The following is a 25,425-nucleotide window of genomic DNA, read 5'->3' on the forward strand; positions in this document are numbered from 1 at the left end:
AAAAACGACTTATCTGCAACGAAATCTCGAGACCATAGGGGGAAAATAACTAGTCTACCAAACATGTGCAATAAGAGCTCTGTGTGAACACAGTGGTGTACTGTCTTCAGTGTGTCTCTCCCTGACAATGAGGCCATGTATTACTACCTCTAAACAGCATAACAGAGACGTGCACATAATCAAGCAGCATTCTGGTAAGAGATGTATTCCTCAAATCAGCATTACAGAGGTGGTGAGTTGAACTTCCCAGTTATATCGAGGCGGAAAAATAAAAACACAGTCTGTGGTTTATAAAATTACAACCTGGTATTTTGGTTTATTGTAGAAGTAAAAAAAATTAATTTCTAAGCTTTTAAAAATAAATTTCTACTTTATCCAGTGTAGCATGTCCAACTGGCCCCATTCTACATGCTAAGCTAAGTGTCTGCTGACATCAGATGACCGTGACATCAATTTTCCTCTCAGCAGGAAAGTGCATACACACACGTTTTCCAAAAATATGGAAGTGACATAAACTTGCTTATCGATTTTTTTTTGGCTCTAATGGCACCTGGGTTTAACATCGTATGTAAACAAACATATTGCACATACTTAGTGGGCAGGACTTCCAGGAAAGGGGTGAGATGTCAAATGAGAGCGCATGTTGATGGTTTGGAGAGGCTTCAACATGCCAACGCTGAAAATAACTTTGTAATAGGTCACTGCGGGAGAGTGTTTGTGTTCCTGTCCTGAGACGTGATTTACTTATTGAAGCTTTACAGTTTGCTAGTTTTTTTTCATGCAACATGCTGAAAAACAACATGTTTTATAACACCTGGTGTTGTGCACAGCTTCAAAACCACTGAATTAAAACCTTTTACCCAAACATTTCAGAAACCCTCCACCACATGAAGCCTCTGAATCATTCTGATTGTACAACAGTCACATTATATCACATGAGTAATGAAAGCAGTGTTTCCCACAGAGACGTTTTACTCTCATGCCTTAGTTTGAAAAATAATCCACGTAAAAACAAACCCACTCATGAGCTTCAGCACCGGATCAGCCCTCTGCAAACTCTCAGAGGCGCTGAGCAGCATCTCATCACACCGTGACCTGTCTGCTCCTCTACGAGCTAATATTTGAAGTTGATGTTGACAAGACAACACCCATATGTTGCATAACTTCATGCCAGCAGGAGAACCAGGAGGAATGACTACAGAGACTCCCGGCTCTGGGACCATCACCGGAGGAGGCTCGCACGGTGCGCACCCCCTGGACGACCCTCAGCATGCAGCCTGATTATCACCTAAACACCAAAACCTCTCCAGCCTGGGAAATAACTGTCCCCGGTCTGGGAACCGACCTGTTCTTCAGGGGCTGACTCTTCAGTTCGTAATACGTCTTCGGCTCCTCTTGAAACTCCTCTCCGACCTCGAAGTCGGGAACGATTCCCGATTCGGACTGCATACCTGCAGGTGTCAACTTCTGGAAACGTCAAAGCCCGAAAAGAAAACACACACAGACGGTTTTCTGTGCCGCGGTACTTCGCTCAGTACCAACCGCTGTCAACGCAAGCCGCCTCTGTCCGGGACCCGGAGCGCTGTAGTCCTCCGCGGCAGCGAGCATAGCGCTGCTGACGGGCAGCAAGCGGGGGGCGAACTACAACTCCCGACATGCGCCGCGGCTGTCGATGTCATCACGGTTTTCATTGGCTGCAGCATCCGAGCGGATTTTCCACAGACTTATTTACTAAACCAAGTGTCATAAAGTTCCGTTTGCTTCATCGATAATTAATCACCTCTCGTTACAGTCACTCTGAATTTTGAGTTAGCAAACAGCAGCTCACCTGTCAAGCTTTTTTTTTTTTAATTTTATCTTAAGTGGTTTAACCTGACATTACACCTGGCTGTGCCACTAAACTGAAATATCTATTTCTAAAGAAATAATGTCAGCACGTCAAATTGTTGCCTGAACTAAGAAGAATCGTCCTCCATCACATCTCTGGGCCTTTTAACAGACTTTAACACCTTCTGTGACAGAACTAAATCAGTCAGTTGTGAGTATGGATACTGGCCTTAAGATATATTACAATAAAACACGACTCATGCTGAGTGACCTTGAAAAACCAACCCGTGCTGAACATGTGAATTATTTAGCTGACTGGTGATCTCATGTTCATGATCAGAATATCCACACATGCATCTGAGTGAACGACTTCACTAAATAAACGCTTGCACCTACCCCCACCACCCTGCACAGCTCTGCACCAAAATAACACACAAATCACTCTCAATATATATGATGTGTTGCAATTCTGTCTTCTCGGCATTTCTTCAAATCATGCATGTACTTCACCCAAATCCTAACAGACCTGGAGCCTCTGTCGACCCTCATGTCTCTGTTTCCCTCCGGTCCCTGTGCTCACACACTGACCTGACTTTAATGCTCGTCTCCTCTGCAGCTCTGCTGTCCGCTCACCCAGTTTGATTCTCCTGTGCAGGACTCGTATCCACCATTTGGGGGCAGTATAGAGCTAAGAAAGCCAGTGCTGCGGGCCCACCGGGGGGCCCTTTCTATTACTACATGTAAATTCAGCTTCAATATTTGCATGCGCCTCACCCTGTTGAACTTGTTTCAGTCTACACTTTACCCATGCAAATCTCATGCAAATGCTTTGCTGCTGGAAAGCACCAACAAAAAAAAAAAACTAACAATAAAGCATTAGATCACATGTTGATTATTTAAAGCACACACAACCAGAATAGGAAACAGAAGCTGTATTTTTAATGTCACAGCTCACTAGTATTTGAGCTGGACTGGTTTTGAACCATATGAAAAGCAAAGTCAATTACAGTCAGATGAGGAGACATGATGCAGCAGCTGTGGGGTTTCACAATAAGACAACACATATTGTTGTGTGTGTTGTTGTAGGAGTAATAGAGGCACCAAATACTAAGAGCCTCCAGCTGGTTTGTAGACAACAGTACCAGCTTTTTGTAGTTTCTCAGTGGGTACTAAAGTACTTGATACTCGCTGTTGTGCTGTCAGTGAAGCACAGTTTTGTCAAACCAAGAAAAATCTAATTCACAAAACCTAATATGCAGCCTTTTCTGACACAAAATAAAACAAGCTGAAATAAATTTGGAATCCAGGAATGAAATTAAGGTAGCTACTATTTTAAGATGCCTTGCTTTTGCATTTCCATTTTCTGCTACTTGACAGATCAACTTCAGTAATCTTTACTTCACTATATTTCTAGATTTCTATATTGGGATCTATGGTCTTACTTTTTATAGTTTAGAGCAGGTAACACTTTCTTTTCCTTTTTTTTAAAGCTTTATGCAATGCAAGACAGGAACTACTTGTTCATAATGTGTGCATTTTTAATTTTGGATAGTTTGATGGTGAAACTTGTGGTGTACTAACACATGTTAGTGTGACTAAATTTGAGTAAAAACCTATTTTAGTTGAAACATATGCAATAAAAATAAGCAAAACATTTTTGTGGCCCAGTTTTTTTTTTTTTTTTTTATCCCCATGGGCCCTGGGTTAAAGTTAAATCAGTGTTGCTTTAGCAGTATTGACATTTGAATGTATCATAACCAAATTGTTTATCAGGGTAATGGCAAATACAGAGTAGTGATCAGCACAGTCAGGAGTCTCCATTTCTCGCCTAATTATATATCTACTATTCTGCCATATAACACGTGCATGAAGACCATGGCACAAAGATTACTGACAACACATCATGCAGTGTACTGACCACGTACATGAACCAAACACACTGGTATAATTACTACTTATTAATAAAGGCTAATATATCACAGCTTACACAGTGCTGTGCAGGTGTGTTAAGCTGTAACAGCCAGTGCAAACACTGCTGCCTTAAAACTGAGATGCAGGAGAGTCAGCGGAGAGACATTTCTGCTCAGATGTAAACATGAAGTCATCTTCACTTTGTTTTTATTCACAGTTGATTCATGGGTGACAGATGTCAACCGATCACCAGTGACTTGTAGACGTTTGCCACAGAACACTTCCTGTTTGACAGATCCTGGAATATGAGCCAAAGGTGTCCGGCTGCTCCTGTACACTATAGTGAGGGCTCATGTTGACATGTTGTCACTCACTTGACATGACCGGATTTACCTCCTGGAGGGCCCTGGGGCGAAAATGTGTTGTTTGGCCACTGTTGACATGCAGCATACTGTACATACAGTTTCATTATTTTCCCAGCCACAACTAAAGACACCAGTGAAGCTGATTCACTGATTAACTGAATATATATATATCAAGCTTCTCAAATGTGATGTTTTATAGGATGGTAAACAACAAATTTGGGGGTTTTGACCACTGGTCAAACAACAAGCTTGCCCAAAGTTTTTTCTGTTAATTAGCTGACAGCCACGTAAAGAATTTAATAAAACCCACCTTTGTTTATACTTAACTGTGTTATGTAAAGATAAACAAATGTTGAATTTGATGCCTGCAAATCGCCACAAAAAAAGTGAAACTGAAATCTATAAGTCACTAAAATATTCCAGCCACTTCATTCTGGATGATGTGGGTGGAGGTATCATATTGGATATAAAAGGAGCTTCCACCAAAGGCTGAGCGTTTGCAAGCAAAGATGTGTCATGTCTCGGGAGTACTTTAGAAAACCATTCACAGTTAACAGTCTGCCGCTGCATCCTGAAATGTGACTTGAAACTCTGTTACACAAAGACAAAGCCGTATGTCAGATGGACTGACAGTGGAAATGAATTCTGTGGTCAGACAGTGTGAAAACCAGCATCTGTGATGTTATTGGGGTGCAAGAGTTCTCATAGCATGGGTGACTTGCATATGTGTGAAGTTACCATCCATGTGGAGAAAGAGCTAGGGACTTCAAAGATTATACAGTAAGCTGTCATTAATTCAACATTTTCATCATCCTGCACGGGCTACAACAGAGGCTTCTGGATGCGCAGTATTTCTGTTTGACGGGCCTGCCTGCAGTCCAGATCTGTCTCTAACAGACGCCCTGACATAGACGATGCTGACACAAGTTATACGTTTGCAATTAATGATAATGTGCAGACCAACATCATGCATAATAAACTTGGAGTAATGTGTTGCCCCTGGGCTAGTTTTAACTAGCCGGTCATTCCGCTGTGTAGAAGAATGACAGACCAGAAATTCTTATTTATGATCTTACAAAACATAGTTATAATACGAGAACTGAGCACGAGTAACATAAAAAACAAAACCACACATCTGAGACACGCTTCTGAAGGAAATAGCTGTTTTGTCCTGTGATAAACTTTGATGTACTTTCTATGCAGTATAATAGTAACAAATCTTTTTAAAAGGCGCACATATTAGTAGTTATAGAAGTAGTTAGATTGAAACATAAAATGCAGTAAATTTCAAAAGCAACTTACAGGGTTACATTCACATCGATTCTTCCTAATCTTTATGCTTGAATTGCAAAATGTACAGTAAATGTTTACATCGTTCATTGCAGGAAGGGTTTCACATGTCAGTTCTCACAATAGAAGCAAACGTATGTGTATTACCACAGTAGTACCACAGCTCTGTGAATGTATTAAAAATCCAGCCTGCCATTGATGACAGTGTTAAATTCCTAATGAGGGTAACTAGGGAGGGTTAATGAGGGAATCCTACTTTTTGCTTACAGGAGGCGACTCACCGCACAGATGGTTTTGGGGGATCTTAATGAGATACTTATTCAAGTCCGATGTCAGAGATTCAACAGCGAGGCTGTGTGTGTGTGTGTGTGTGTGTTTTGTTCTGCTGATGGACTACAGAAGTGATTGTAAACTGTGAGAACAGACAGTTGTAGCAGTGCAATGTCGTCAGTTTCATTTCAAATTGTTTTTTTTTTTTTATTTTATTATGATTTTTTTTGTAATCATTTTATCTCAGTGTTAAACTGTCTCAATATTTATTAGGGAAACAAAATTAGATGTTAGTTTTGGACTTTTGGACGGCCGTGCCTGCTTGTTTTGGAGAATGACTGCGAACCCTAATGAATATTTCAGGAGCTCCGTCACTGCTGAGCAGCAATGAATAAAGCTTGTGAAACGCACACTAATGAACTGCTTCACCGGCGCCGTGTCTTTTTGTGTCGCATGTGTCAAAGGTGTTAAATGATGCTGCACAACAATGTGAATGTAATTGCTGCCTTGTAGCATAATAAAAGCCGAAAAAGCTGGTTTATAAGTTTATATTTGTTATATTATTAGTATTATTAAGAACAACACATGAGGCTGAGGTGATAATATGAAGTATTGCTATGAAATTATATAAATCTTTTACAACAAATGGTGATCAATGTTGACATTGATCATTTCAATGTAGGTCAACTAGTTCTACAGGTTGAGCTGTAAAGGTAGAGTTTGTTTTTTGTTACATAAGCAGAAAGCAAACTTCAGAGTCCAGAACATAAGGTACATCAAATGACTCCAGTGAATAATGTTTGGCAGCCGGTGTTGATGGTCATGCACAGTGTGGCACAATGAGAAGTGTTTGAACTGTCAGGGTGCACGATTTCCTTGTTCTGTCGGCTGTGTCACATGCCGAACACAGGCTCTTCATCAGGTCACGTTTTCTCATCAATAAACCCCGTTTATTGCCACAAGTCAATGTTTAAGTGAGGCAAGAAAAGCCTTTGTGCAAACATGGCACTCCCAAGTTGGTTATTTGTTAGTTTTTTATGAAACTTTGCTGGGTTTTGGTTGTGATGGTGACTGACAGTGTATATTTTCTGTATGAAGCATAGATGTGCTGAATATAGACTAATGTATACCGGGATAGTTGCCATGGTAACAGCTGATGGGTATATATTAACACTAAAACAACAAGCTGATACTGATACAAGAAACCACTAGCATCTCTAGACATAATCCAAGTATCATATATTGAAGATAAAAGAAGTAATATCCATATAGTTCGATTTACTCATCAGAATAAAGAAGAAATAAACACTTTAGTTCAACTAGAGACAATTATATACATTACATTAAATAATGTGATGTCTTAATGTTAAACTCTGTTGACCTTACAAATGATTTTAAAGGAATAAAAAAGAGGGATGCAGCGCACACACATCCTCCAGGATATCACGCATCTTTATTCTGGGGATTCAGTGCGAAGCAGACCGGCCGGCAGCTGCTGGATGAGAGGGGGGAGACAATCAGGAAGGGAGGGAGTCAGGGAGAGAGGGAGGGGATGCGGGGCTTGTTCACATAATAGCCGGCGGTTGAAGGCGTGGTGAGTGTGGTTCGATACGAAGCGAGTGTGTGCGCTACAGTAGCGCCGGAGGATGAACATGGACAGCGGCTGCACGGCCGCTCCACTCCCTGGAAAAAGCCGGGGAGACAGCTGAACGGGGGCCGGTGAACATGCGGGGAAGGCTCTACCTTATCATTCCTACCCGAAGCGGGATATAAAGAGCGGAAAGGTAAGGGGACACATGATGTGATGGAGCAGGCTGAAGCCGCCTCAGTGCGCTGCGAGGAGACAAAGTACACCGAGTCATGCATGCGTGCGATCCGGCCAGAGCGCATCAATGAAAATTACAACAGCGTGGGCTTGTCTCTCAGCTGTGGCACGTTTCCAGGTTCAAACAAGTAAGAGTGTGGTTTTATTTGACACATCTAGTCATGGGGCTCAGGTGGAATCCACCCATGTACGGTACAGTGAGGAGCAGCAGCAGCACATTCATTGTTCTCCCTGCACAGTGGCCCTGAGGTGGGTCTGGTCTCTTTATAGGATGCTGGGAGTGATAGATGCTGAATGCCCTGGATAAAGCTAAATCTTACATGGCATTGTTTGAAATAGCAGCTTATAGGCTACTTGACAATACATTGATTCAGGAAGTGTGACTTTGTGAATATTAAAAATGCTGGATGAATCATCATTTCATCCTCATGCCTCACTGCTGTGAATCACGCCTGCACAAGGCATCACTTCAGTACTGGACATTTCTATGGTTTTCATGGTTCCTGTGTTGAAGTGTGTGTGATTTTTTTGACCAGGGTGACAATTGTGGACCTGGACCAAAACCTTTTTAGTGAGGATTTACAAGGGCATTAGTGCATTTGCTGTAGTTGTGGTGCAGGTAGGCCAAGACAGCTCCTCTCCCTCTGTTAAATGACATTTTTCTGGCAGGTTGATCCATTTTTACTTGTTTTAAAACAAGGAGGAAGCCTGCGACGGTTGACATTGACCCTCTGATCCTATCTCATGAGTTGAAGGAAGGGACTCTTGTCTAGGGGTATTTAAAGTATCAGCCACTGTAAACAGGAATTGTTTTCTAATGGTTGTGTCTGCATGACACATGTTCAGTATGAAACTGTGTTGTTCCTTCCTTTATTTTGGAGAGGATGTCCTGAGCCATTTATCACGCCAGTTGACTTTTGTGGCATTAAAGCCGCCTTTCTCTGTTTAACCAGCACTTTCATTAGATTTAACCGACTTTAGAAACAATTAATTGTACTTTATAATAACCAGTCTCACTTGTTTGTCAGTGCGAGAGCCTAAACAAGACAGAGATACTCCTTTATCTGTGAGATGCTGCTGAGAGATGTCTCAGCCCTCAGTTGGCAACCTAGCATTTAGAAATCAAAGCCTCCTGAGACTTTCTGAGAAATGTGTTCAAGGCAGAGAGGAAGAGAGCTATTTTCGGAAGAGTGCAAGTGTATTCATATACTTACCACAAAGGGAATACATCTGATATAAAGTACATAATCAGATGAAAGCTTAGAGCAGAGCAGCATCACTTAGGCGAACTTTGTCTTACGCGTGTGCATCTGTCCTGAAATTCAAAACTGATAACTGATGGCTCCACTTTCAAGGCTTCATACATGCTTTCAGTTAAGGTCTGTCGACACTGGCGTGATACGAGGATTTTCCCATCAGGATCATGTCATCTGGTCATGTCCCATTTCCTCCACCCATTCACGTTCACATGCCTCAGTCCCTCGTCCCTGAGCTCTGCAGAAAGTCACTGCAGTTCTTTGTAATGCAACCCTGCAGCTTCTGATATCAGGGGCTGCCAGCGGGGACAGCTGTGAAACCCTAAAAATGAGGGCAACTGGTGGCACAGCTCTCCAAATTGGAAGAAGCTCACTACTTACAGATTAGTCCGTGAGGTTTTAATCAGTCATGTGTCCTGCTGTGTGCCTCAAGTCACATTTTAGACTGAGATGCTGCATTTTGACAGTTTGGTGCTTTTAAAACATCTGCAACCCACATATCTTTATAAGATCAATAAAGGCAGATAGAGTGGTCCAAATATACAGCAATTATAGACAGATTCAGCAGTTAATTTAAAAGTAATTATACAATTTAAACATTGTTAGATCGTATTTAATTTTCATTAGCAACAGAGAGTGATTTGGTGCTCTAGGTCTGACTGCATGTAACAGAGAATATAGTGTTAGACTTTCTGTCTTTTGATCAGTTTGGTCACTGGCACGTGTCTCTACAACTATAGATTGTCATGTAGTACGTTCTTATGCCTCTGGATAAGTTAATAATTGGGATTCTTTAACTTTTTATGTGTTCACCATCAACATTTACGTTTTACACAGTACTTTGATTTAATGACCAAATTCCTGCCACACAGAGGGAGATCTACAAGGAGGGAGTGCAAGTGCAAGAGAACTGCTAGCATGGTCTCTGCAAATATAGTGACAAACTTGTAGGGATTTCACAGCCTAACAGCAGTAATGAAAATGTGACCACTGAGCTATGTGGATTTCTTCTTTTGAAAGCACACTCACAATTCTTCAAGGTCGCTAATTATGACAGCGACTGAAAAACCGTGAGTTCAAGCTGAATGCGGCTCAGGAGAAAACAAAAGGTGAGGAGGAGATTTGATCACCTATTGTCACTGTGCCTGCTAATTAAACACTGCAGTCCATGCTGCTATGTCCTGTTGTAGCCTTGAGAATAGATATGTCACAATGTCAGGGTTAGAAAAGGAACTTGTGCTGCATGCTGACATGCACATGAATCATTTCCCTGTGAGTGTATCAAACATCAAATGTCATCATTTTTCTAGGTTCTAGCTTTTCCTTAATATCCTGACTATCGTATTCATGAATTCCCCAGAAGTAACAAGCAGTCATTTTTAAAAAAGTGATGCTCGGCAGATACTTTCTGACTGCTGACAACATGAGTCATGGTGAGATATCAGATGAGGGGATCATTTTCTGGAACCAGCTGGCTTTTTGCTCTGTGCTTGGACTCCTCCTTCAGTGCCCGATTTGGTGTTGCCGTATTACTTTTGGTCTAAACCTATTGTCAGTGGGATTTCTTTGGGAAATTGAAGCCCAGGGTTATCACCTGTGCAATATAGTACGTTTGTAACCAAAGATTTAATTCTTCTGATATTTTGTGTTGATTATTTGTGCAATGTTCAGGATATTTATTAATAACTAGAATAATATAATCAAATACGTTTTAACAATTGCCAGGAGAGCATGTAAGCACAGAGAACAGACAGTGACCTGTGTATTATATCAATCCTCATTAAAAATGCATGAAACTTGGAGACTGAGATAAGACAGGCTGCAGTCTGGACGTGACATTTAACCAATGTGACGTATTAAACACTGACAGACAGAAACATTCTTCGCTTTTAAAGCTTCATATGAAATGACTATTAACTGTTAACATTAGAAAATCAAAATGAACTTCTTGTTCTCTGGTTTTTGTCTGTCTTATCAGACAGATTTCCATCTCTGCTTCTTACAGATTCTGTCTTCTTGTAATGATCATGGCCACATCTGCGCTTTCCCCGTGTCTCCACTGGGATATTTCACTGTAGCACACATATAACAAACTTACTATATGTCAACCTCGGGCTTCAGACTAGAGCCAAACCCGCACCCTGTGGCGCAATCCTCAACCAGCGCCTGTCCAATCTCTGGAGAGACGAGCGCAGAGGCAAACAGTTTCTTCTCTTTCCTCCGTTTACATGAAGGTTCAGTGCTCGTCTTAACCCCACAGGGTCCACGGCAGGCTGTTTATTGAGCTTGAATAGGTTGTGTTTGGTTGACTAAGCAGCACTGTACTGTGCAATGATGAGCTACACCAGCTCTGACACACATGATGAGATGTCAAATGGAGGTTTAAATGACTACCAGCGTGTAGACCAGTTTAAATCACAGCCTGTGTTGGTCACTTCTCTTGTCATACATGTACGATATAGAGACTTTTTGGTTTGTCACACTGGGAAAGTGCAGGGTTCAGTCAGATATAAATAGCAGTGATTATAACTCTCAAATCATTCCTAGAAGTTCCTAAAAATCCCAGCTCCTCCTCCCACTCACTCCATCGACGTACGACCCATCCCAGCTGCATTGGACTCATCTGCTGAGCTAATAACAGTTTATTAAAATTCCTCAGTGGTGTTCTTTGTAAGAGGCCATTTTCCTCAGAGAAGCTTCTTCACATAGAAAAAAAAAACCCTGCACCATCTAGTGGTCAGTAGTTTTACTGTGACACAGCAATGTCACGCTTATTACAAAAACTAGTCGTGTGACCCTACCATGACTTGTTATAACTAAATCAAGCTCAGATCAATGTCACTGTACTCAGCAGCCTCGCGTATTGAAAGTGCACTTTTAATTTACATGGAAGAACCTGTATGGCTGTGGTGATATGAAAGCCATTATTCAGGAGCTGTAATTGAAAGTGCTTATTAAAACAATACACATGGTGTAGTTTAAAGAAGAAGCTGGGCGTGTCCTCTCCTTCAGGAAGCAGGGCACACTGTTTAATAATTTAATTATATATTGAGAAAGCAATATATAAGATTATCAAATCACATCACTCATTTAAACGGAAAAGACACTATCCAGATATCCAGATTTAAAGCAAATTCAAAGGGTAAAATGAAATAAAACAGTTCGATCAAAGATGCTTAATCACCTCTTTTTTATGTCTGAGTCAGTCTTTTTGAATTACCAAGCTGTAAATCCTAAACAGTTTGGAGTTCAGGAGTCTGACCCAGCATGCCCTCATTAAATCAGCTGCTTATTTCCTATAAACTGGCCACACTGTGTAAGCTGTCACTGCACACAGCGAAGGCTTGGCTGCTCACTCAATACGTCTGCCATCAGCTGTTGCTGCTCTGTCATACATAGCAGTTTCATGGTCTGGATACAAGAGGAGATATTTTTTAAAGGATGAGCTCTGGTCAGGGATGCATCCACACCTGCACTCTCCCTGGAGAGGTTTACCAGGTACTGCAGCTGCTCGGTTCACTCCAAGTGTTAGAAGTTGTCATCAGCCTCATTCTGTCAGATGAGGAGGCTGTTGGATCTACTCTGTGTGCTTTTCTTTCCCCAGTTTGTGACCAGGTTGTGTTGTAAACCTCAATCTGTCATTCCTACAATACCAGCTATTTGATTTATTGTTTGAAGGGCATTGTGGTTAAAGTGATATTGCACAAGCAAACAAGTAGCTCTTCTTTCTTATCTTGTGGGGACGAGCACCAGAGAACTGCATGTAATGGATGCAGAGTTTAATCTGAATCTGATATGAGGTTGTGGTTTGGTGCTGCACACAGTTGCATGTCGGATGTAACTTAATGCATAAATGTTTTAATGTGAAGGCATGCTGGGAGATAGCAGTGTCATTTTAATTTTGTATCCGAACAACATCTTCTGAATCAAGTTTACTGATCATAGTTGTTTATAAAATGCTAATTTGCAAAGTAATGACTAATTCAGAGAGTTTAAAAAAGGCAGATAAAAGGTAGAGTATATTACATTGTCAAAAAAAATAGAAAACTGCACAAGTACATCAGGACTGTACATATACAGTCCTTTAGTAAATTACTTCCCACCACTGGATATTTGTGGACTGATAAAGTAAGTTTAGTGTGAAAGATTCAAGATGGACCAATCTCAAATTCATCCGCTGGTTGCTATGGCCACAAATCCTTTAGACAATGGTTTTATTGTCTTTAACAATGTTTTTCTTTCTTTTCTTGAGAAGGATCACTGGACTTACCATGTAGACCTTTGCTCCGTTTGGCTACTTATAGTAAACACGGCAGCTGTTTAAAGGTGTTTTGTCTCTTTCCAGACATTTTAGTTTTAGGAGATCTACCTATCTAAGCTTTGCATCCAGCATGCTATACTGCTGCAGAAGTAAAAACATGACTAATACACTAGATGCTGGTGTCATTGTCCCTTCGGTTGACGATTGACTTGCATTCTCTGTCACAAGCCTTGAACTTCCTCTTCTCTTTTCCCGTTCAGATGACTGAGGGCAGACTGTGTCAAGTGCAGCTGCTGGATGACAGGAAGCTCGAGCTGCTGGTTCAGGTATGAATACTCTTGACTTGACTTGAAAGCGACTATAATTTATATTTTTATGCCAACAAATGGATTAAATGAACGTTTCCTTCACACTGGTGTAGTGTCTTTCAGCGTTATTTTGAATCAGATTCAGATCACATTCACTCAAACTATATAACTGGGCAGCATGGTTTAATGAGTAAGAAGAATGTCCCAGCATGACTTGAGTTAAGTACCTGTCTATCTGTTGAAGTGATTTTGAGCTGAGGCCAAAATCCTCGCTGCAGTCCCTTGTTGCTCTCTGTGACTTCACTTTGAAACAAAGGAAGTACCAGAATAAAAACAATTTCCTCAAGTATCCATGCGATATTTATGCAGGAAATGGTCTCAGTTTGATTACAGTAGGTTTCCCCCTCTGTATCTAAATCTTCCCCCACAGCCTAAGCTGCTGTCTTACGAGCTCCTCGACTTGGTGTCCTCCCATTTCAACCTCAAAGAGAAGGAATTCTTCGGACTCGCATTTTTTGATGACAAGTATGTGAATCATTGCGTTCATTTTTGCAGTGCTTGCATATTCACAGATGATGCGCGCGTGTCAGGCAGATGTGCGCCATGAGCAGCTCTCTAAAGCTTCAGTCTGTTTGCCTTCGCAGTGGCCAGCGTAAGTGGTTGCAGATGGACCGCAGAGTTCTTGAACATGACTTCTCGAAGAAGTCCGGGCCCATTGCCCTCAGCTTCCTGGTCAGGTAAGAGCTCATCTTTTTATGCAAAGCACGGGTTCTCCAGCAGGGAGCGCTGCTTTGTTGATACGTGATATGACACTACAGCCGTCAGCCAAATGCCCAGGACAGCTCTGTGATAACACGTACCTGTTCTGTATGTTTGCTTTTATGCTTCACCTTCATAGGTTTTATGTAGACAACATAACACAGCTTAAGGACATCATAACAGTGGAGCTGTTCTTCCTGAATGCAAAATCTGCCGTCTACAATGTAAGTTCTTTTCTCTCGTCTGTTCTCTAGTTTGAAACAATGACAAACGATCCTGCTATAGTTGAGTTGATGTTTTTTTTCTCAGCAGCTCCCTGATGATACACTGTCTCTAGACCCTAGCAGCACCTCAGTGCAGCAGACACTTGCCGCAGGGCACCGTTTTCTTACTCTGCTGGCTGGAATGTAAAGCAGATAGTGTGAGAAAGTAGAAAAACACAGGCGTTCACTTCGAGGGGTTATTATTAGGCAGCATGATTCAAGACAAGGTTCTTTGTTAGGAACTAGAGAGCTTTCACCACACGGACCATAATTCCTCCATACTATTTATTGTTTCATCCTGTTGATCTATTGTGTCTCTCAGGGGGTTATTGAAGTGGAAAGTGAGAACGTCTTCAAATTAGCTGCAAATGCTTTGCAGGTTTGTGCTTTTAATAGTCTCATATCTACCTGTTGGTGGTGAATTTAAAAGCATGTCATCTAACAAGAAGTGTTTTCATCACCAGGAGGCGAAGGGAGACTACACAAGGTAAGAGCACATTATCAGCTGGGTAAGAAGTATTTAGCAACAGCAGGACAAGTTAATAGTGAGCTTTTAGCAAAGACATTCAATAGGTCACTTGTTTCTTTAGAGTGCAGACAACAAAAATCAATAGCACTGTTATGTGAGGCTTACCACAGAGTGCCGAGAAGCTTGCACCAGGCAGCTAATGAATCTCGTAGTGCTGATAGAAGCGCTGCAGTAAGAAGCCACCTTTACATTGCAGAGAACAGCTATTAGCTGTGTTTAACAGAGCTGCCTTTTGATAATATATGTGTGGTGTTTTGATGAAGTACTGCAGGGCTCTGTGCAAGTCACCACCTGGCTTCGCCCAGCCGGTGAAGTAAGATTACTCTGGAATATAGTTGTCTTTGTTCAGTTGTGCTAAACTTTAGAATTTAGGACAATGAAGTCATGTTCTCCGCATCTTCTTTCTGTTCTCTTTTAAATTCAGTGTAAGTACAGTACATTTGACTTATTATAGAGTTGTAGGCATTAATTGACAGTATTTAGATCCTTTATTAAAATAGGATATAAAGTAGCAGTACTATAGTATAAAATTACTCAGAGTGCATGAATAGGGGGTGCTCAAGGGTTTTAGGGACTTGAATTCATGATCTCAGTGTTTCTAACTATGGATCTGTTGGTTATTGCGCCTTTGCCTCAGGCTGAGCTTAAGATATGATCATTTATCCATATGAACATGGGAAGCTGAATCCTGAATTAGAGAGCTCAGTAATAACTCATTATATTCTGTAAGATTCTCTCTCTATGTACTTATATGTCTTCCAAAACTAAGTATTGTTCTTATTGTTTTCAGTGATGAAAACACTAGAGCTGACCTGAAGAAACTGCCAACTCTTCCCACCAAAGTACTCAAGGAACACCCATCACTTGCATATTGGTATGCTTAGAGGAAATGCTCATTCAAACAAACAAACAAACAAACAGCAAACAACTGAAAAACATGTTTAGTGCAGCAGTTAAATAATTCAAATGCAGTGCAAAGTCTTTATACTGTTCCTTTACCACCAATTAGTAAAACCAAGAAACAAAACTGATTTTTTTTCCTCTTGAAACACAATAATGTTGATATTTCTCAATGATACATTGGTTTTACTAACTTCTGCACAGTTTGCCACTGGGCAATTATTTTATTGTTCTTTCTGAAAACATGTTCAGGGACTTTTATCCCTGCTAAACATTTGCTGTGGGAAACTGATGCCTTGTGCCTTGTGCTTATGCTCATAACATAACTAGAAGAGTAACTTTTAATTTATTACATTATTATTATTATTATTATTATTATTATTTATTATTTAAATTATTTGTGGTTAAAGGAATAAAAGCCATTTTAAACTGCCTAATTGGACATTTGAATAAAAATATAAAACCTACCTTCTTAATTTACCATTTTAATTATTGAACCATTATTTATCAATAATCATATTTTTGACGATACAGAGCTGCTCACATATTTACCATTGAGAGTGCTGTCACAGCTGAGTAAAAATGTGTCTTCTTTGTGTGGCATTGTAGTGAGGATCGAGTAATTGAATATTATAAACAGCTGAAAGGAGTCTCTCGAGGACAAGCCATTGTGCAGTAAGTATTGAAAAAAAAAAGTATAACTGGACAATGAATGTCATTAAGCTGTGAGTTCATTAATCGTCCTCTCACCTCCATTAGCCTTCTCCTCTGCCTGTGTCTCTTTGCCACTCCTTTTCTCATCATCTGATAGAAATCAATACCTCCTCTTCAGCTGCAGTGTAGTGAATCAGAGAGCACAGGCCCATGCTTCATTCACAGAGCTTAAAAGAGCATTTAGTGATTTTAATTAAAATTGCTTTTGTTCTAGGTATTTGACGTTAGTGGAATCGTTGCCCACGTATGGCGTGCACTATTATGAAGTTAAGGTAGGTCCTCCTCTGTGATTAATGGAAAATGACAGCTGTTGCACCTGGGATTTAGTCATCTCTATAAGCTGTGCTTTTGCCTCACAGGATAAACAAGGGATCCCGTGGTGGCTCGGACTCAGCTATAAGGGCATTGGCCAGTATGACCTGCAGGATAAATTAAAACCCAGAAAGGTAAACATTTCCTGCAGCTTTTGTCCAGAAAATGGCTGCTGCTGTTTTTTCTCGTTCACTAATCGGACATGATACCACAGGGCATGCTTAAGGGTTGCCGCCGTTGCACACAGCGTGGTGATTCACCAGCTCTAATTCATGCTTCATCTTTTTCAGCCAAACATAGGCTGGGCTTCAGCGGCTGCGGACGAGGCCAGACTTGAAAAACTGGAGCAAAATCTCAGCGTTGAGAGCTCTGTCAGTTTGCCTTCTTAATGAGATTAGGGAGTTACGAAGAGAAGAATCATACATTCAGTATGAACCCGCTTTTCTTGTTCCATCTGTGTGGTTTGAGCTTGTAAGTTAATAAAAGAAACTCCCATATGAGTGATCGCTGAGATATGTGGTCCAGTCTGTGACTATGGCATTTCATAGCACTTATAAAAATAGGTGAAAGTTCAGCACAGTTCACTTTAATTTACTGGCACTGTGATCCTGTTAAAACCTGGTAATGACTCAACGTGGTGCAATCCATCTTTGCCCGCCGTGTTCTGAAAGCTTGTGCAACCAGCGGGATGTGTGTTTTGGAGAAGAGAAGAGGGCATGAGCTGCTGATGTCAAAGGATGAAGGGGCTGGATTTGGGCGTTACTAAATGTTCTGAGAATACCTGAGGAGGCAAGTCAGGAGCTGACACGAAGCAGAACAAAGTATGTGTTTGACAGTAAAGCCAGGGAGGATTTAATAACTTAAACGAGACTTCTGAGCATCTATTGTACTGGTAAGGCTGGATATTGCTTCTTTGTTTGGTCGGCTTTGGAAGTGTACTTGAGATAGAGTGAGCGGACATTTACAAATGACTGGATTGAGTTAAGAATGAATGAATATCTGAAAGAGAGATTTTTTTTAAAGTTACATTGGTTGGCGGTTCACCTCTTTATGCTTGTTACTAGATATTATATGAAGATGTACTGTCTGTTTAACTCGGTTCCTCATTGGGATCTAGTCCAGACAAACTGTGAGTCACTGACATAAATAGATGGTTCATATCTGGCTGTTGTCGGTGAGCACCTGGGTGAGATGAGGATGGACGCGATGAGCCACGGAAAGTGTCGTATACGGTGATGAGTCTTATTGTAATGTGGTTCTCTGTCTCACACCTGCATTTATTGCAGACTTGGCATGCCTTGTGCGCAGACTATAATGATAGTCTATGTTTCAGTCTGGCTTTTTTAATGACTGAGGTTAAAAAAAAGGTTGCCAAAACACCTGTATCATTACAGTCATTCAAATCTGTAATAGTTTATTTTATATGAGGAATGAAGACACTGTCGTCTTTGTCAAACTTTAATTGTCATTATTCCTGACATTGCACCACTTGTTATTCCTTTATATATATATAGATATATATATATTTATTTATAATGTTCTGGATTACTATCATATGACATATTACTACATATTTACTTCCAGCTATACCAGTGGAAGCAGCTGGAAAACTTGTACTTCCGGGAGAAGAAATTCGCTGTAGAAGTTAATGATCCACACAGGTGAGCAGCACGAGATCTTCTTCTACTGGGGAACATTTGGGCTGTTGCTGATTCTCTGAGTCTCTCTTACTAGGATCCATACAAAGACATCACTCTGCTAATTGTATCAGATTAGTTCATCATGATCTAAACTCAAACTGAGATTTTTCTGGGGTGTGTTCCTTGCAACAGGAGAGCAGTAACCAAGCGCACTTTTGGGCAGACGGGCCTAATCATCCATACATGGTATGCTAGCCATTCTCTGATCAAGACCATTTGGGTCATGGCTATTAGTCAGCACCAGTTCTACTTGGACAGAAAGCAAAGCAAGGTAAGTCTCGGCTACCACTCACTACCTGTGACTCCACGATATCTATCCGCTAAACTTTGTTTACATGTTCTTTCTTCATTTTTCAGGCTAAATTGGGAACAACAAAGAGTTTAGAGGAAATTGCCATGGATCTCACGGAGCACGGGGGACCTAGAATAAACCGACTGGGAGACGCAGGTCTGAAGAACAACTTCATAACAGCCAGCAATGGGAGCCTGGTGTCCACAGGTTGGTTATAATTATTTCAGGTTGTGAAGCGTGCCTTGCATTAAGTGCACACACTGTACATGAAGTGTGCATTAAGCTTATCTTTTCATATAACATATAATATAGATATATATATATTGTGAACCTGTGATTGTTTCACAGGTTCTGCGGACTCTGAAATGAGTGAAGAACAGAAGAAGGAGAAACTCTCTGAGCTGAGAAAAAAAGAACAGGAGATTCAAGATATTTTGGCCAAGAAGACAAAAGAACTGAAGAAGATTTGCCTGAGAGAGGCGGTGAGAAATCATTTTGTATTACCTCTCCTCTGCGCTGGTACTGTATTTTGCGAGGAATATGTGGCTCTATAGACACCCACATTCAGTCTGTTGAACTCTCTTTATTGAGCACCCTTGCTTTTCGCCCTTGAGATTGATGGTTTCTGCTGTTAACTGTTGGTGGGGCTTGTTTTGTGTTTTCAGGAGCTTACTGGCAAGCTGCCAAAAGAGTATCCCCTCTCTTCAGGTGAAAGACCGCCACAGGTCAGACGACGAGTTGGCACAGCTTTCAAGCTAGATGACTTATTCCCCTACAATGAGGTCTGTATTTACAGTAGCTGGTGCAGCAGTAATTTGTGTGTGTCACACCATGCAACATTTAACAACAACAGTTAACTAAATTACCTCTGTCAAAGTGATTAATAGCAGATGACAGACAATCAGTGACATGTTTCTTTGTTATGATGAACATGAACAATTAAGAGGATGAAAATGGCCCCTAACAAAAAACAAAAGACTCCTGCTTAAGTAATATTTGCTTAAATATCAACAGTGCCACTGTTTTTTAAGGTTTACATCTATAATACAAAGTGGAAGAGCCATAATATAAAACATTATTTAGGTTATAATGTATTAGCATTTTTCAATACTGGTTTCACTGCAGTAAAAAGGCTCCAGTTTGGAAATGCTCTTATTTCTGCTGCTGCTGACGACAGTCAACAGAAGGGAGATGTTAGTTAAACTTAATTGTTGACTGAGCAACACGACGATGGATGACAGACTAGAAATCTCACAAAACAGGAAATACACCGACTTAACTGTAGATTTATGGGAACAATATGATTGATGATATGAAAATAATGTCTTTCAATAACAGGTACAGCTCCACTTAGGGTTGTGCCTGGGAATTCAGTTATGTACTGTTGTCAGCTGTTGAAATTGAGATATAGGAGATACCTGACAACCACAGACAGAATAGGGAAACCAATAAGTACTGAAGAACACTATACCACAGTGGTTGGTTTTGCTGGCTGGTCTTTTCATGGGAACTGTTTATAATGTTTACAAAGAAAAATGTAGGATATTGTGAGTCCCAGCTTTTACACTCAGCTACTAATCTGCAGGAGATGACAGTATTACATCTGGAGCTTATTTAAAAACATTTTCAATAGATGCACTTCACATGAAAACCTAATTAGATCAAATTTGTAATGCTTTTTAAAGGATGACGAACACTTTTTATTCAGCCGCACGCTTATTGGAGCTGCTTTTGCTTTGTGCAGGATCCCTTTCTGAGGAACCTTGAGAGCAGATTTGCTCTGCAGCAAAAGATTGTGGAGGCGGCTAAGAAACTTGCAAATGAGCCAGAATTGTGCAAAACCGTCAAGAAGAAGCGAAGGAGAAACTGTTTGGATGCCATGCACAAACTCCAGCAGATCGAGGACGAGATGAACCAGTACAGAATCAAGAAGGGAAAAAAGCCCACGCAGAGGGCCTCAGTAATCATTGCAGGTACTGTTAGGTGCGAGTTGACCTGTGTTACTGCATTAATGATTTTGCTATATTCACTGTGAACATGCCGTTATTTTTTCATTTCTCCAGAAGAACTCAACCGTTCAGACTGCAGTCTGTCTAGTCTCCCACTGGATGATGGTGAGTCTGTTTACAGACCTGGTGCATAAAAACTTTCTGCTATAAAAATGATTAAATGTCTAAAAGCTCGAGTGGCAGTGTTTTTACATATTGCTACCTTTGTATTCAGATGACTCTGACGGCACCAATCAGAGGCCACGGTCACGGTCAGCTCAAGGTTCCCCTCAGCTCAGTCCAATGCGATCGCTTGGGGCAGAATATGATTTGGAGAGACAGGGTCCTCGGCGGGAACATCACAATAACAAGAACGGCAGCAGGTGGAGAAATAGTTATCCTACCCCGAACTCCTGTATTGCTTTATTGAGGTCAACCTTGCAGCAGGTTTCACAAGTTTTGATTTGATTTGACTTGTTGTTAAATTGAACCAGTGATGTAGTGACAGGGTCCCCAGTATTTACTTCATGTCATGTGTGCAGCCTCATTCTTTCCCTCGCATCTCATTCCCCCCTTTTTTTATCCTCTCCTAATACCCTTTTAGGTTAGCTTATGACAGCCAGGAGGCTTCCAACTACTCCCAGAATCAAAGAGAAGACTCCTCCAACCACAGCAGCCCCTATAAAACCCTTCCCAGACCTCCTAGAGATCCACGCAGCATGCCTCCCACCCCGGTTATGACCCGCAATGCCTACAGCAGCAGCCAGCTCAGGTGTGATATCTGCTTTCCAGTGCTGCCAACCAAATATCCCTCCCTCTCCTCAACAAAAAACCCAACCACTGCAACCAAAATCCATGCTAATAATATATAATACATACTAACCCATATGTTACTAACAAATCTAGAAGAATTATGCTATAAGCTTTTAAATTGTGTTCCTTCTCCAGGTCAGAGGGCTCTTCTCATTGCTTCAGGCATCGCAGTGGAAGTCTGGAGTCCCAGTCTCGGTTAAGAAAAGACACAGACTCAGAGAAGCCAGTGTTTATCTTGTCACCATCCCACCGCAGCAACAGCACCGAGGTGTTGGAGGATTGTTCTTCCTACACAAGCCAGTCCAGTCTGGACTTCTGCGGGGCGGCCAACTCCCAATACAGTACACTGGACTCCCGGACCTCAACCATGCATCGTCTCCACAGGAAGGTGGAGGTGTATGGAAATACTGGAAGCATGCCCAACTTGGTCCAGCACCACTCTGGTTGCAGTTATTCATTTGAGACCTCAGCACACTATGCACCCACTGCCTACTACGTTGCTGGCTACCCCTGCTCAGACATAGAGCCTTACTCTAATGGTGCCTATGTGTATGAGAATGAAGTTGAAGGCCACTACAATGTCAATCCATCCTACCAAATGAATGGGTATCACGGACATGATCGATTCAGACATTACAGCAGTGACAGGGCAGATGGTCTTTCCCAGAATCCTTACGCAACAGTGAGGCCAGCGCGGAACAGAGAGGGGCCCAGAAATGAGCTGCTGGCTAAGAACATGCAAAAGGCCCTGGTGGCTGAGCATCTGAGAGGCTGGTACCACAGAAGCAGAGGCAACAGAGAGGGAGGGAGAGGGATGCTGGCTGGATATGACTTCGACAGTGGCTCTCAGCTCAGCCTAGGCTACCAGACCATGCCAGCGGCTTTTAGCCACTCAAGCAGAACCACCTCCTTCTCCTCAGGTGAGATGAAATCCTTGAGCAGTTTGACAGAAATCAAGGGAAGTTTACTGAATTAAAAAGAAATTCTCACAAGAAAACATAATTTAATATGTTAATATGTAATTTCTTGTAAATTAGGGTGCCAAGAATATAACTCTGGCATGAAATACGTTCTAGTTTGTCATATTGTCTCATACTGTATACTACTGTCACATTTCGGCCACAGAAAAAAAAAACAACCTGACAATCTTTGATTGATGGTGCAGAAAAAAATGTGTATTTTATACAATACAATACAGTATACAATTCCAAATAAGCACTAATAATAATCTAAAAAGGTATTAAATGTACTGGTAGTACATGAGGGGTATACATAGAAACTGTTATTTGCAATTTATTTATAGATTTAATTAACAGCATATTGCCAGATCACATGAGAAGCAATCATTAGTAGTTATATAGTCTGTTCTGCAAAAGTGACATTAAGCTGCACTTGATGTTTACAATAACAACAATTGCTTCTGAATTACACTCCGACATTAGCTGAGCCTTGTCTTGTTTGCAGTGTCGTCAGTCGAGAGCACAGGCAACTGGCGCAACCAGCTGGCAGTTGGCCTGACAGAGTATGATACACCCGACACACCTCAGTACACTCACCCCGGAGCTCATGCTTCTCCGTACAACCGCAGTCCCACACGCACCAGGTGAGTGCTGCAGTTGACTAAATTTGCACAACGAAGCTGTGGATGTTAATGGCAGACAATTGGAGGCTGTCATTTCTGTCAAATTGTGAATGGAGTTTCTGATAAAATGCTGCTCGCTATCTTAAGGATACACAAATCAGCCTCCTATTTTCCCAAATTAATGCTCAGAAGCAGGTACACATGTCAGTGCCACTCAGTGCTACCAAGTTTCTTTTAATGCACGTCTTGTTTTGGCTGTTTTGTGCTGTTCCGCCTCTGGATGAAAGATCGCATTGTATATTTCTGGATTTTGCAAGACCTATTGTAGATTTTACCTAGTACTCTGACAGTATGACCTTAAACTATTCAGCTAATAGAAAATGTAATCATGAGGTGTCCTCTTTCTTCCTCCCCTTGTCCCTACATATCCTGATTTATGATTAATGATTTGTGCAGATATTCTCCAGAAAACAAACAGTATGACACAATGCCTAAAAAATCTGAGTCAGTTGAGGTGGTGGGTGCTGAAGCCACAAATACAGATGAACCATCAGACACTTAAGGGTGAGACACCAGGCTGCTCTGTGTTGTGTTGCGGGTCATCTCCATTTTGATGTTCCATTCTCATTCGTGTGTAATAAATTATTCAATCAGATCATACACATTACCACATCATGGTTGGCTGTGTTCAGGTACAGCACTTTGCATTTGCCCAGCACCAAATAATTGAATCACAATCTTGATGATCTTGCACCTGACATACTGTACGTCAAGGCAAGGACATGCCTGAGTGTGTATCGAATGATTCATAAATAAGAAGGCTGTTCTACAGCCATGCCAGTGCAGCTTGCTAAGATGCAGCTTTAGAAGGTGAAATGTTTAGTGTGTTAGCATGCTATCACTGGCACTAATCACGACATTGCTGAGGACATACATTTTTTTTTAAAGTTGATAGCACTACAATGTTGTTGAGGGATTTGAGACAAGCATGGACCAAAGTGGTGTACCAACTGACCAGCTGACAGTGTCATGCCTAAAACTGCACTAAGTAAGAAGTTTTAAAAGTAAAAGTAGTCTTTTAAATGATTCCTTTAAGCTCATATCATGTTGAACATCCCCACTCAGGAATGTGCACTCGTCAGTCTATTGCGTCTCCATTTCCATACATCAGTTCTATCACAAAGTTAAGTGCATGTATTTTCTTGTTCAAACTGTTGAACTACGGTAGATTTGACATATTCTTGTACAACTTCCTGCACAGATTTCACCTGGATGGAAGCTATATGAGCATCCACTGATGGGGACCAGACCAAACTTTGACACAAATAAAGCCATGGCCAGCAGCACTTAATGGGGATGAAGAACAAACACGGGCTGTTCACAAACAGTTTTAGCTGCCATAACTCCGTATTGGGATACGTTCTGTTAGTTTTGGCGGAGTCTTGGTGTATGCTGTCCTAATGTTAAAGTAACCTCTGAACACAGTGATGACACTCTTGAATGACTTTCCCATGTGCCTTCGATTGGATGAATTGTACAGGCAGATGAGAATGTGTCAAGAAACTTTAAGACGTTGCACAACCACACTACATTCAAACCCTATTGCGTATTGAAGATGAAAAATGAGACGTGTTTTTGCCGACTCCGAGACCATGTATTTTAACAGGAACTGGCGACTGCCTTATACGAAACAGTAGGTTATAGGATAAAATGCTTTTCGTCATTTCCATATCGGTAACGTGATACGAATAGTCATAAATATCACATCCAAAATGAAAAGAAAACTTGAAATGTTCACATATGTGAATGATTTGACCATCAGTAGAGCAGACTGAGTATTAGATACATTTCCATTTCTTACCTTTTACGTTTAAACTTAAAATCTAAATGTCAATATTGTTTATAGAACCATTTGTCCTGGTGCCGTAATGTGTTTTAAAATGCATGGTGAGAACATCAGCCTTTTGATAACAACTTCGTTTTATATTAACAGATGACCACTGCCATAAAAAAAAAAACATATTCACGTCTCGATGTTTGCTTTCCCACATATTTGTACAGTCATTGTGTAGTTATATGTTGTTAGCTGTTGTCATAAAATATTTTCCACTGGGAATAAGGATGTGAATAAATACATGTGACACATGGTGTTTGTTGTTACTTTCTTTAAGTGTGGTTGGTAAACAGCTGCTATTGAGTAAGAGAGAAAGCCCTAACGGGATCGGCATTTTGATTGATTCAAATATCTGCTAAATGTCTG

General features: G+C 41.0%; 2 protein-coding genes across 8 annotated transcripts in view; one reads left to right on the forward strand and one right to left on the reverse strand.

The window, feature by feature from the left end:
* The window catches only part of LOC113167696 (melanocyte inducing transcription factor), a 21,602-nt gene extending 19,497 nt beyond the window's left edge, over nucleotides 1-2,105 (reverse strand). For 4 of the 5 annotated variants that reach the window (XM_026368502.1, XM_026368500.1, XM_026368501.1 and 1 more), the window contains exon 1: nucleotides 1,346-2,105. In XM_026368502.1, coding sequence (XP_026224287.1) covers nucleotides 1,346-1,449 — 104 coding nt within the window. In that variant the 5' untranslated portion in view covers nucleotides 1,450-2,105. The remainder of the gene's footprint in view (nucleotides 1-1,345) is intronic. The other variant, XM_026368504.1, reaches the window with a different exon arrangement.
* A 5,175-nt stretch (nucleotides 2,106-7,280) lies between these two features.
* On the forward strand, nucleotides 7,281-25,313 carry LOC113167786 (FERM domain-containing protein 4B-like). 3 transcript variants are annotated; one of them, XM_026368650.1, is made up of 24 exons: nucleotides 7,281-7,447; nucleotides 13,266-13,331; nucleotides 13,744-13,838; nucleotides 13,958-14,050; nucleotides 14,212-14,296; nucleotides 14,658-14,714; nucleotides 14,800-14,822; nucleotides 15,655-15,738; nucleotides 16,374-16,439; nucleotides 16,693-16,750; nucleotides 16,838-16,924; nucleotides 18,375-18,451; nucleotides 18,623-18,761; nucleotides 18,848-18,989; nucleotides 19,131-19,264; nucleotides 19,448-19,564; nucleotides 20,527-20,755; nucleotides 20,846-20,896; nucleotides 21,006-21,153; nucleotides 21,375-21,542; nucleotides 21,719-22,503; nucleotides 23,048-23,186; nucleotides 23,622-23,729; nucleotides 24,427-25,313. In XM_026368650.1, the coding sequence occupies exons 2-23, from the start codon at nucleotides 13,266-13,268 to the stop codon at nucleotides 23,725-23,727; spliced, it is 2,949 nt and encodes a 982-aa protein (XP_026224435.1). In that variant the 5' UTR covers nucleotides 7,281-7,447; the 3' UTR covers nucleotides 23,728-23,729; nucleotides 24,427-25,313. The 3 variants fall into 3 exon arrangements, with proteins under 3 accessions (XP_026224435.1, XP_026224436.1, XP_026224437.1); XM_026368651.1 differs by having other exon boundaries at nucleotides 20,849-20,896; XM_026368652.1 differs by lacking the exon at nucleotides 23,622-23,729.
* The last annotated feature ends 112 nt before the right edge of the window (nucleotides 25,314-25,425 follow it).

This window comes from Anabas testudineus, chromosome 7 (genome assembly GCF_900324465.2).
Source record: "Anabas testudineus chromosome 7, fAnaTes1.2, whole genome shotgun sequence".
NCBI classification, from domain to species: domain Eukaryota; kingdom Metazoa; phylum Chordata; class Actinopteri; order Anabantiformes; family Anabantidae; genus Anabas; species Anabas testudineus.

Excerpts from the sequence above, each read along its gene's own strand:
- LOC113167786 (XM_026368650.1), top strand. The coding sequence starts at position 13,266 with ATGACTGAGGGCAGACTGTGTCAAGTGCAGCTGCTGGATGACAGGAAG. Across the intron at positions 14,715-14,799 it reads TAGCTGCAAATGCTTTGCAG|GAGGCGAAGGGAGACTACAC; the intron begins GTTTGTGCTTTT and ends TTTCATCACCAG. Across the intron at positions 16,925-18,374 it reads ATAAATTAAAACCCAGAAAG|CTATACCAGTGGAAGCAGCT; the intron begins GTAAACATTTCC and ends ATTTACTTCCAG.